This window comes from Dromaius novaehollandiae, chromosome 38 (assembly GCF_036370855.1).
Source record: "Dromaius novaehollandiae isolate bDroNov1 chromosome 38, bDroNov1.hap1, whole genome shotgun sequence".
In the NCBI taxonomy this organism is placed as follows: Eukaryota; Metazoa; Chordata; class Aves; order Casuariiformes; family Dromaiidae; genus Dromaius; species Dromaius novaehollandiae.
Window position 1 is genome coordinate 466,619 of NC_088137.1, and position 12,303 is coordinate 478,921.

General features: G+C 70.0%; 1 protein-coding gene across 2 annotated transcripts; it reads right to left on the bottom strand.

The window, feature by feature from the left end:
• Positions 1-243: 243 nt before the first annotated feature.
• Positions 244-10,724, bottom strand: GAPDHS (glyceraldehyde-3-phosphate dehydrogenase, spermatogenic). Of its 2 annotated transcripts, none has more exons than XM_064503514.1 (11): positions 10,636-10,724; positions 8,480-8,595; positions 8,247-8,343; positions 7,896-8,002; positions 6,533-6,623; positions 5,574-5,692; positions 5,410-5,491; positions 5,185-5,336; positions 4,151-4,313; positions 2,408-2,505; positions 244-1,741 (listed from the first exon to the last, which is right to left on the bottom strand). In XM_064503514.1, the coding sequence occupies exons 2-11, from the start codon at positions 8,506-8,508 to the stop codon at positions 1,669-1,671; spliced, it is 1,011 nt and encodes a 336-aa protein (XP_064359584.1). In that variant the 5' UTR covers positions 8,509-8,595; positions 10,636-10,724; the 3' UTR covers positions 244-1,668. The 2 variants fall into 2 exon arrangements, with proteins under 2 accessions (XP_064359584.1, XP_064359585.1); XM_064503515.1 differs by having other exon boundaries at positions 8,480-8,568; positions 10,636-10,682.
• Between the last annotated feature and the right edge of the window lie 1,579 nt (positions 10,725-12,303).

Here is a 12,303-nt window from a genome sequence, read left to right on the forward strand (position 1 = left end):
CGCCTCTGGCCCCGCCCCCAGCCCCGCCCCCTCAGCACCATTCCCCCCTCCCCAAGGCTCTCTTCTAGCCCCGCCCCCGGTGCCCTTGGCTCCGCCCCCAGCCCCGCCCCCAATTCCATTCCCCCCCACCCAGGTGCCTCTTCCTCCAGCCCCGCCCCCAGCGCCTCTTGCCCCGCCCCCGGCCCCGCCCCCTCCCCACACGTTTCCCCCCCCCCCCCAAAGGGCGCAGCAAGGGCCCAGGCGTCCGGTGGGAGTGTTTATTGCCGACATGGCGGTGACGCGGCCGGGGACACGTGTGGGACACGTGTGGGGACACAGGGACACGCATGGGACACGTGTGGGGACACGGGGACACGTGTGGGGACACTGGGACACGCATGGGACACGCGTGGGACACGGGGACACGTGTGGGGACACGGGGACACGCATGGGACACGTGTGGGGACACGGGGACACGTGTGGGGACACGGGGACACGCATGGGACACGCGTGGGACACGTGTGGGGACACTGGGACACACATGGGACACGCATGGGACACGCGTGGGACACGTGTGGGGACACTGGGACACGCATGGGACACGCGTGGGACACGTGTGGGGACACTGGGACACGCATGGGACACGCGTGGGACACGGGGACACGTGTGGGGACACGGGGACACGCATGGGACACGCGTGGGACACGTGTGGGGACACGGGGACACGCATGGGACACGCGTGGGACACGGGGACACGTGTGGGGACACGGGGACACGCATGGGACACGCGTGGGACACGTGTGGGGACACTGGGACACACATGGGACACGCATGGGACACGCGTGGGACACGCGTGGGACACGCGTGGGGACACAGGACCCAGCCCCGGGGGGGGGGGCAGTGAAGCAGGGGGCGACCACGGAGATGGCGGGGACACGTGGGGACACGTGTTCAGGGACACGGGACACGCCTGGGGGACACGGGGACACGCGGTGGGGACACAGGACGCGTGTTCAGGGACACGGGACACGCCTGGGGGACACGGGGACACGCGGTGGGGACACAGGACGCGTGTTCAGGGACACGGGACACGCCTGGGGGACACGGGGACACGCGGTGGGGACACAGGACGCGTGTTCAGGGACACGGGACACGCCTGGGGGACACGGGGACACGTGGTGGGGACACAGGACGCGTGTTCAGGGACACAGGGAGGCGGGGGGACACGGGACAGCGGCAGGGGACACAGCCCACGCGCCGGGGACACGGAGCAGGTTTGGGGACACGTGTGGGGGACGCCCACGGGGACATTGGGGACACGAACAGGGGACACGGGGGACATTGGGGACACGAGGACACGAGTTGGGGACATCGGGGATGCCCACAGGGGACGCTGGGGACACGTGTGGGGGACATCAAGGCTGTTGGGGACACGGGGGCGTCCGTGGGGACATTGGGGACATGGGGACGCCTGTGGGGACAGCTGCAGGGACACTCGTCAGGGACAGGGGGACGTTGGGGACAGGGGGACGCCCCCGGGGACTTGGGGGACAGGCGTTGGGGACGTCGGAGGTGCCCGTGGGGACGTCGTGGAGGTCGGGGACCTTGAGGACACGTGTTGGGGACATCGAGGACGTTGGGGACGCGCTGGGGACGCCCGTGGGGACCTCGGGGACGCGTCGGGGACGCTCAGTCCTCGCGGGAGAACATGTGGCTCAGCAGATCGGCCACCCGGTTGCTGTAGCCGAACTCGTTGTCGTACCTGCGGGGGGGGGGGGGGGGGGGGGGGAAGGGGAGGGGCCTCAGCGGGGCCCAGGCGTCCGGGGAGGGGGGGCCTCATCCCCCCACACACAGGGCCCAGGTGTCCGGGCTCCCCCCCCCCATCCCACCCCCCCCCAGGGGCCCAGGCGTCCGGGCAGGGCCCTCCCCCCATCTCCCCCCACCCCGCTGTGGGGGGGGGGCCCAGGCGTCCGGGGGGCCCAGGCGTCCGGGCAGGGCCCCAGTCTCCCCCCACCCCCCCCCCACCCCAAGGGGGCCCAGGTGTCCAGGGGGCCCAGGCGTCCGGGCGGGGTCCCCCGTCTCCCCCCCACCCCGGGGGGCCCAGGCATCCGGGCAGGCCCCCACCCCCTCCCAAGGGGCCCAGGCGTCCGGGGAGGGGCCCAGGCGTCCGGGGGGGGGCCCAGGCGTCCGGGGGGGGGCCCAGGCGTCCGGGGGAAGGGCCCAGGCGTCCGGGGAGGGGGCCCAGGCGTCCGGGGGAAGGGCCCAGGCGTCCGGGGGGGGGGCCCAGGCGTCCGGGGAGGGGGCCCAGGCGTCCGGGGGGGGGCCCAGGCGTCCGGGAGGGGCCCAGGCGTCCGGGGGAAGGGCCCAGGCGTCCGGGGGGGGCCCAGGCGTCCGGGGGGGGGCCCAGGCGTCCGGGGGGGGGCCGCACCAGCTGATGAGCTTGACGAAGTTGTCGCTGAGGGCGATGCCGGCGCTGGCGTCGAAGATGGACGAGTGGCTGTCGCCCACGAAGTCCGACGACACCACCTGGCGCGTCACCGCGACACCGTGTCACCGCGACACCCCAACACCGTGTCGCCGCGTCACCCCAACACCGCGTCGCCCCAACACCGTGTCGCCGCGACACTGTGACGTCCCCTCACCCCATGGCGCCGTCGCGTCACCCTGTCGCCCCACCTTACCTGCTGCTGCAACACCGTGACACCCTGTCACCGTGACACCCTGTCGCCGTGACACCCTGACACCCCACCCGGCCTGCTGCTGCGTCACTGCGACACCGTGTCACTGTGATGCCCTGTCACCCCATCCAACCTGCCACCCCGTCTCTGTGACGCATCACCCCACCGTGTCACCATGACACCGCAACACCGTGACACCGTCACCCCACCCTACCGGCTGCCGCATCGCTGCAACACTGTCACTGCAACACCCCGCCCTACCCCCCAACCTGCCACCTCATCACCGTGACACCCTGTCAGTGTGTCACCGTGACGCTGCAACAGCGTGACACCCCGTCACCCCACCCTGCCTGCCACCGTGTGCCCATGTCCCCCCTCGTTCTCAGTGTCCCCCCCGTGTCTCTGCTCATCCTCGGTGTCCCCTCACTGTCCCCAGTGTCCCCTCACCATCCCCGCGTCCTCCCTCGTCCCTGCATCCCCCCTCCGCGTCCCCAGCGTCCCCTCGGTGTCCCCGTGTCCTCCCTCGTCTCTGTGTCCCCCCTCAGTGTCCCCAAAGTCCCCAGTGTCCCCCCCGTCCCCCCAGGTCCCACCTGGTCCTCGGTGTCCCCTCACCGTCCCCACGCCCTCCCTCGTCCCTGCGTCCCCCCTCAGCGTCCCCAGCGTCCCCTCGGTGTCCCCCCGGGTCCCACCTGGTCCTTGGTGTCCCCTCACCGTCCCCGCATCCTCCCTCGTCCCTGCATCCCCCCTCAGTGTCCCCAGCGTCCCCTCAGTGTCCCCTCAGGTCCCACCTGGTCCTCGGTGTCCCCTCACCGTCCCCGCATCCTCCCTCGTCCCTGCATCCCCCCTCAGTGTCCCCAGCGTCCCCTCGGTGTCCCCCCGGGTCCCACCTGGTCCTCGGTGTCCCCTCACCGTCCCCACACCCTCCCTCGTCCCTGTGTCCCCCCTCCGCGTCCCCAGCGTCCCCTCGGTGTCCCCAGTGTCCCCAGCGTCCCCTCGGTGTCCCCAGCGTCCCCAGCGTCCCCTCGGTGTCCCCCCGGGTCCCACCTGGTCCTCGGTGTCCCCTCGGTGTCCCCGCGTCCTCCCTCGTCCCTGCGTCCCCCCTCTGCGTCCCCAGTGTCCCCTCGGTGTCCCCGCATCCTCCCTCGTCCCTGCGTCCCCCCTCTGCGTCCCCAGCGTCCCCTCGGTGTCCCCAGCGTCCCCGTGTCCCCTCGGTGTCCCCCCGGGTCCCACCTGGTCCTCGGTGTCCCCTCGGTGTCCCCGCATCCTCCCTCGTCCCTGCGTCCCCCCTCTGCGTCCCCAGCGTCCCCTCGGTGTCCCCAGCGTCCCCGTGTCCCCTCGGTGTCCCCCCGGGTCCCACCTGGTCCTCGGTGTCCCCTCGGTGTCCCCGCGTCCTCCCTCGTCCCTGCGTCCCCCCTCCGCGTCCCCAGCGTCCCCAGCGTCCCCTCGGTGTCCCCAGCGTCCCCAGCGTCCCCTCGGTGTCCCCCGGGTCCCACCTGGTCCTCGGTGTAGGCCAGGATCCCGGCCAGGGGCCCGGCCGCCGCCGCCCTCACGGCTTCCTTCACCTCGGCGTAGGTGGCCGGGGCGGCCAGGCGGCACGTGAGGTCCACGACGGACACGTCGGCCACCGGCACCCGGAACGCCATCCCCGTCAGCCGCCTGGGGACACCGGGGTGGGGACGCCGTGGGGACACCCCCCGGGGACACCCGGCACCCCCCCGGGCACGGGGGGACGCGGCAGAGCCGCCGCCGCCACCACCGACCCCCCTGAGATGCCACCGCCGCCGCCGACTCCTGCCACGGGGGTCCTCGTGGGGGCGGGTGACACCACGGGTGACACCCCGGAGGCGCGGTGACACCACGGGTGACACCCTGGAGGCACGGTGACACCCTGGGGACACCCTGAGGACGCGGGGACACCCCTGGGACACCCCACGTGGCCAAGCAGCACCCCTGGAGCAGCTGCGGGGGTCCCCATGGGGACGACTGGCGCTGTAGGTGACACTACAAGCTCACGGTGACACCCTGGGGTACAGGAACACCCGTAGGACACCCACGTGGCCAAGCAGCACCCAAGTTCCATCACCGACCCCTCCGAGATGCCACCACCACCCCTGGGGCAGCTGCGGGGGTCCCCATGGGGACGAGTGACGCTGTAGGTGACACCGCAAGCTCACGGTGACACCCTGGGGTACAGGAACACCCGTAGCACACCCATGTGGCCAAGCAGCACCCAAGTCCCACCACCGACCCCTCCGAGATGCCACCACCAGCTCCCTAGCGTGACCGCGGGTGACGCTGCAGGTGACACCACGGGTGACAGCGTGGGGACACTCGGGGGACACCGTGCCACCCCGTGGACACGCCCCACGCAGCCAGGCGTCACCCGAGACCCACCACCGACCCTCGCTCTCCGCAGCAACACCGCTGCCAGCGGAGCCGGGTGACGCCGGGGGGGGGGGGGGGGTGACACCAAGCGGCGGGTGACGCCGGGCGGGTGACAGGGGGGCCGGGTGACGCGGCCACCTACCCGTTGAGCTCGGGGATGACCTTGCCGACGGCCTTGGCGGCGCCGGTGGAGGCGGGGATGATGTTCTGGTGGGCGCCGCGCCCGTCGCGCCACGCCTTGGCCGAGGGGCCGTCCACCGTCTTCTGCGTGGCGGTGTAGGCGTGCACGGTGGTCTGGGGACAGGCGGAGGCGGCGGTGAGGCCGGGGGACGCCCCGGGGACGCGCCGGCGGGGGGGTGGCACTCACCATGAGCCCCTCGACGATGCCGAAGTTGTCGTGGATGACCTTGGCCAGCGGCGCCAGGCAGTTGGTGGTGCAGGAGGCGTTGCTGGGGGGGCAACAGGCGGCGTCACCGTCACTGTCACCGTCCCCGTCACCGTCCCCGGGGGACGCGGGGGGCGGGGCGTTACCTGACGACGGTCATGGAGGCGGGGTCGTACTTGTCCTCGTTAACGCCCATGACGAACATGGGGGCGTCGGGGGAGGGGGCCGTCACCACCACCCGCTTGGCGCCGCCCTGCAGGTGGGCCTGGGGCGGGGGGGGGACACTGTCACCGTCACCGTCACTGTCACCCTCACACGCGCACCGCTGCCACCTCCTGGCCACGGTGACTGTTGCTCCCAGCCCTGGCGACTGTCTCTGCGTCCCCGTGTCCCGTCACCCCGTGTCCTGTCACCGTGTGTCCTGTAACTGTGTCGTCACCCCATGTTCCCCTGTGCTGTCACCCCCCCATCCTGTCACCCCCCAACCTGTCACCATTCTCTCTATCCCGTCACCCCGTGTCCCATCACCCCCCAATCCTGCTGTCCTGTCACCCTGTGTCCTGTCACCCTCTGGTTCCCCTGTCTTGTCACCCCACGTTCTCCTGTTTTGTCACTCCCTGGTTCCCCTAACCCGTCACCCCGTGTTCTCCTGTTCTGTCACCCTCCCAGTCCCCCTGTCGTGTCACCCCGTGTCTCCTGTCACCCCTCTCCCCCATCCCCCCACCCATTGCCCCCCGTCCCCACGCCTGTCCCCACGTCCCCTGCCCCCCCCTTGTCCCCACGGCTCTCCCATCACCCCCTGCGTCCCCCCTTGTCCCATGTCCCTCCCTGTCACCCCCATGTCCCCACTGGTGTCCTGTCACCCTCTCCCATCCCTGTAGGTGCCCCCCCATGTCCCCATCACCCCCCCGTGTCCCCATAAGTGTCCTGTCACCCCCCGTGTCCCCATAGCCGCCCCCCAACGTCCCCGTCACCCCGCGTCCCCACAGCTGTCCTGTCACCCCCCGCATCCCCGAAGGTGCCCCCCCGTCCCTGTTGTCCCCCCCCCCGGGTCCCCGTAGGTGTCCTATGTCCCCCCCGTGTCCCCCGGGGGGGTGGCACTCGCCGAGGCCTTGTCGACGGAGAGGAAGACCCCGGTGGACTCCACCACGTAGAGGGCCCCGGCGTCGCCCCACGGGATCTCGCTGGGCTTCATGCTGCCGCCGCGGGGGGGGGGACGGGACAAGGGGTGTCACCCAAGGGTGCCACCACCCCCCCGTGGGGTCACACGTCCTCCGCCGGGGCTCACGTGCCCCCCACACCCGGTGTCACCCCCCTGTTGTCCCCCCCCAGGGTGACACCGGGGACCCCGTTCCCAAGGGCTCCCCCTCCCCTCCCCACCCCCCTGGGCCCCCCCCTCCCCATCCCCAGCACCCCTGGGACCCCCCCCAGCACCCATGGGACCCCCCCGGCCCCCCCTCTCCGCCCCCAGCACCCCATGGGACCCCCATCTCTGTCCCCAACAACCCTGGGACCCCCCCTGGGCCCCCCAGCACCCCTGGGACCCCCCCCCAGCACCCCCTCTCCGCCCCCACCACCCCATGGGACCCCCCTCTCCATCCCCAGCACACCTGGGACCCCCCCCCCCCCAGCACCCATGGGACCCCCCCGGCCCCCCCTCTCCGCCCCCAGCACCCCATGGGACCCCCATCTCTGTCCCCAACAACCCTGGGACCCCCCCCCGGGCCCCCCAGCACCCCTGGGACCCCCCCCAGCACCCATGGGACCCCCCCCGGCCCCCCCTCTCCGCCCCCAGCACCCCTGGGACCCCCATCTCTGTCCCCAACAACCCTGTGACCCCCCCCGGGCCCCCCAGCACCCATGGGACCCCCATCTGTGTCCCCAACAACCCTGGGACCCCCCCCGGGCCCCCCAGCACCCCTGGGACCCCCCCCAGCACCCATGGGACCCCCCCGGCCCCCCCTCTCCGCCCCCAGCACCCCATGGGACCCCCATCTCTGTCCCCAACAACCCTGAGACCCCCCCCGGGCCCCCCAGCACCCATGGGACCCCCCCAGCACCCAAGGGACCCCCCCGGCCCCCCCTCTCCGCCCGCAGCACCCCATGGGACGCCCATCTCTGTCCCCAACAACCCTGGGACCCCCCCCGGGCCCCCCAGCACCCCTGGGACCCCCCCCGGCCCCCCCTCTCCACCCCCAGTACCCCATGGGACCCCCATCTGTGTCCCCAACAACCCTGGGACCCCCCCTGGGCCCCCCAGCACCCCTGGGACCCCCCCCAGCACCCGTGGGACCCCCCCGGCCCCCCCTCACCACTGGAAGACGGCGATCTCGCTGCCGTCCACCACCAGCTTCCCGCCCTCGGCCCTCACCTGCCCCCCCCCCAGCACCCATGGGACCCCCCCGGGCCCCCCAGCACCCACGGGACCCCCCCCGGCACCCATGGGACCCCCCCGGGCCCCCCCTCACCACTGGAAGACGGCGATCTCGCTGCCGTCCACCACCAGCTTCCCGCCCTCGGCCCTCACCTGCCCCTCGAAGCGCCCGTGCGTCGAGTCGTACTTGAACATGTACACCTGGGGGGGGGGGGCAAGGGGGGGGCACCCATGGGTGCTGCCCCCCCCGTGAGCTCCCCCGGGGCACCCAGGGGCCACCCCGAGCCCCCCCGGAGCAGGGGGCACCCCGTGACACCCGCCTCCCCCGGGGACGGTGTCCCTCCCGGGGGTGTCACCGCCGTCGGGGCGTCCCCCCCCCACCCCTGGGTGCCCCCCGCACCCATGGGTGCCCCCCCCGCACCCCTGGGTGCCCCCCCCTCGTTACCATGTAGTTGAGGTCGATGAAGGGGTCGTTGATGGCCACGACCTTGAGGCCCTTCTGCAGGCAGGCGCGCAGCACCAGGCGCCCGATGCGCCCGAACCTGCCCCCCCCCGCCGTTAATTAATTAATTACCAGCAGCATTAATCGATCAATTAACACGGGCAGGGGTTAATTAGTTAGCGGGGAGGAGGATTAGTTGGTTAATTAGCGGGGGGGGCGGCGGGGGCAGCGCTTACCCGTTGATGCCGACCGTGAGCTCGGCCATGGCGGCGGCGAGGAGGAGGAGGAGGAGGAGGGCGGCGAGGACGAAGGCTGGGAGAAACGGCTGGAACGGGCAAAACTGGGTGAAAAACTAAGGAAAAAGAAAGAGAAAAAAAATCAGGAATTCAATGGACGAAACCAGAAATGGGGAAAAAGGTGAAATTGAAGATGAAATGGAGAAAAACGAAGTGGGAAATGGGGGAAAAGTGGAAATAACAAAGAAAAAGCACAAAAAATAGCAATAAACGGGTGAAAATGAAGGAAGAAATGAGAAAAAGAAAAAAAAGGGCAAAAAAAGGGCAAGGGGGGGAGAAAGGGGCAAAAAAGGGGTCAAAAGCCAAGAAAAAGGGGCCAAAAAAGGGGCTGGAAAAGGAACGGAAAAATGAATTAAGAAATAGAAGCAAAAAAAGACAAAATCAGAAAAACGGGCAAAAAAAATGTAGAAAACGACCAAAAAAAGGAAACAGGGAAAACACGAAAGAAAATGAGGCAAAAACAGCAAAAATGAAGCGACAGGGGAAACAGGGAGCAGGGGGGCGACTGGGAAAGTGGAAAAAAACCCAAAATCAGGAGAAAGATCAGGAAAATTGAGCAAAAAACGACGAAAAGAGTGAAAACAGCAAAAACAACCAGCAAAAACGGGATGAAATGAGGCAGAAAAAGCCAAGGGGGGGGGGAAACACGGCAAAATGGGGAAAACAGGGCAAAACGGAGGTCCCGGGGGGAGGATGAGGAGGGTGAGGAGGGGGCGAAGGCCGGGCCGCAGCCTCGTTAGCGCAGGTGCTAATGAGGGGTGACCCCCCCGTCCCCCCCCGCGGTGGCTTTGGGCGACAACAGATGGCACCGGGGGGGGGGGGGATGGGGGGGCCGCAGCGGTGACGCAGGGAGCCCAGGCGCCGCGGCACGTCCGCAGCCGCCGCCTGTGTCAGCCGGCGGCCGCCTGACAGCGTCACCCGGCGGCCGGCGCGGCCCCCCCCCGCCGAGTGTCACCTCATCGTGTCCCCCCCCACATCACCCAGGGGGTGTCACCCGCAAATGTCACCCCCCTGTGAGTGTCACCCCATCGTGTCCCCTCCGCATCACCTGGCAGGTGTCACCCGCAAGTGTCACCCCCTGCGTTAGCCCGCAAGTGTCACCCCATCGTGTCCCCTCTGCATCACCCCACGGGTGTCACCCGCCAACGTCACCCCCCTGCAAGTGCCACCGCACTGTGCCCCCCCAAGTGTCACGCTGTAGCCCGTCACCCTGAGAGCGTCACCCCATCGCGTCCACTCCACATCGCCCGGTGGGCGTCACCCCGCAAGTGTCACCCCATCGCGCCCCTCTGCATCACCCCACGGGTGTCACCCGCAAACGTCACCCCCGTGCGAGTGTCACCGTGCGAGTGTCACCCCGTCGTGCCCCCCCGAGTGTCACCCCGCGAGTGTCACCCTGCAGCGTCCCCGTGACTGTCGCCCCCCTCAGCGTCACCCCGAGGTGCCCTCTGCTGCGACTGTCCCCCCCCAGCCCCCCCGCCACGACTGTCGCCCCATGGTGCCCCCCCCACCCCAAGTGTCACCCCCCAGACACCCCCCCCAGCTCTGACCCCCCCCAGGGACCCCCCAAACCTCCATCTTCCCCCTCAGGGACCCCCAAAACCCCCCTTTTTCCCTCAGAAACCCCCCAGCTCCATCCTCCCCCCCAAGGACCCCCCAAAACCTCTGTTTTCCCCTCAGAAGCATCCCCCAAACCTCCAGCCCCCCCCTCAGGGACCCCCAAAACCTCCAGCCCCCCCTCAGAGACCCCCTAAACCCCCCCTTCCCCCTCAGGGACCCCCAAAACCTCCATCCTCCCCCTCCGGGACCCCCCAAACCTCCCCGTTTCCTTCAGAAACACCCCCAGGCCCCCCCTTTCCCCTCAGGGACCCCAAACCCCCCGATTTCCCCTCAGGGACCTCCAAAGCCTCCATCTTCCCCCTCGAGAGACCCCCAACCCCCCCGGGTCCCGCTCAGAGACGCCCCCCTGCCCCATCTCCCCCTCAGGGACCCCCGAGACCCCCCCTTTCCCCTCACAAACCCCCCCGGCTCCCCTCAGGGTCGCCCCCCCCGGCTCCCCCCGCCCCGGGCCGTGGCGCAGCCCCCTCCCCGCTCACCGGCGGCGACCCCGACCCCGGCGCGACGCGGGCGTCGAATGAGGCGCCGCCGCCGCCGCCTCCTTTTATACCCTCGGGCCCGCCCCCCCTCCCCCCGGCGGCCGCCCGCTGCGCATGCGCACGCCGCGCCGGGGGGGGGTTCACGCGCCGCGACACGCGCGCGCCCCCCCCACCAGGGTCCGGCTCGCGCATGCGCAGACGCCGCAGCTCCCGCGCTCTCTCCCCCCCTCCCGCCGCGGGGTCCGGCTCGCGCATGCGCAGACGCCGCAGCTCCCGCGCTCTCTCCCCCCCTCCCGCCGCGGGGTCCGGCTCGCGCATGCGCAGACGCCGCGGCTCCCGCGCTCTCGCCCCCCCTCCCGCCGCGGGGTCCGGCTCGCGCATGCGCAGACGCCGCGGCTCCCGCTCTCGCGCTCCCCCCTCCCGCCGCGGGGTACGGCCCGCGCATGCGCGGAAGCCGCCGCTCCTGCTCTCCCCCCCTCCCCCCCCGCGTGCGCGCAAAGGCGTCTGGGAAGGGCCGGCGGGAGCCGCCGCCGCCGGCAAAGTCACCCGGGCGGCGGAGGCAGCGGGTGAATAACGCACCCGGGGGAAGAGGCGATGCACCCGGGGGAATAACGCACCCGGGGGAAAAGGCAGCGCACCGTGCAATGCACCCGGGGGGAAATGCAATGCACCCGGGTAAATAATGCACCCGGGGGAAAATGCAGCGCACCGTGCAATGCACCCGGGGGAAAAGGCAGCGCACCCGGGTAAATAACACACCTGGGTGAAAATGCAGCGCACCGTGCAATGCACCCGGGTAAATAATGCACCCGGGGGAAAATGCAGCGCACCATGCAATGCAGCAATGCACCCGGGGGAAAATGCAATGCACCCGGGTAAATACTGCACCCGGGGGAAAATACAGCGCACCGTGCAGTGCAGCAATGCACCCGGGGGAAAATGCAATGCACCCGGGTGAATACTGCACCTGGGTGAAAATGCAGCGCACCGTGCAATGCACCCGGGGAAATAACGCACCCGGGTGAATACTGCATGGTGCAACGCAGCAATGCACCCAGGTGAATAATGCACCTGGGTGAATACTGCAGCGTGCAGTGCAGCAACACAGCCGGCTAAAAATGCAATGCACCCGGGTAAAAAAAAAATGCACCCGGGTAAATACTGCACCTGGGTAAATAACACAGGCAGGGCAGGGCAGCAATGCACCCGGGTAAATAACACACCCGGGTAAATACCCCCCGGCTGCTGCAATGCACCCGGGTTAAAAAAAAAAAAAAAGCAATGCACCCGGGTAAATAACACACCCGGGTAAATATCCCCCCCCCCGCTGGTGCAATGCACCCGGGTAAAAAAAGCAATGCACCCGGGTAAATGCTGCACGCTGCAATGCAGCAACGCACCCGGGTAAATAAAACACCCGGGTAAATACTGTCCCGGGTGCGTAATGCCCCCCCCCCCCCAACGGCCGGGGCGGCGCTGCAGCAGCATCACAAGCCGGGGGGGGGGGAGGGGGAAGGGCCCAGGCGTCCGGGCGCCCTGCCCCTCCCCCGCCGCCATCCATTATTCAGCCCCCGAAAGCGCTGACTCATGGGGGGGGAGGGGAGGGTCCCGGACGCCTGGGCCCGCCGCAGCCGCCGCTTGTCCCCAAAGGTCCTTTAATGTCGTACA

Excerpts from the sequence above, each read along its gene's own strand:
- GAPDHS (XM_064503514.1), bottom strand. The coding sequence starts at position 8,508 with ATGGCCGAGCTCACGGTCGGCATCAACGG. Across the intron at positions 5,492-5,573 it reads GCCTCCATGACCGTCGTCAG|CAACGCCTCCTGCACCACCA; the intron begins GTAACGCCCCGC and ends TTGCCCCCCCAG. Across the intron at positions 4,314-5,184 it reads GTCATCCCCGAGCTCAACGG|GCGGCTGACGGGGATGGCGT; the intron begins GTAGGTGGCCGC and ends CGGTGTCCCCAG.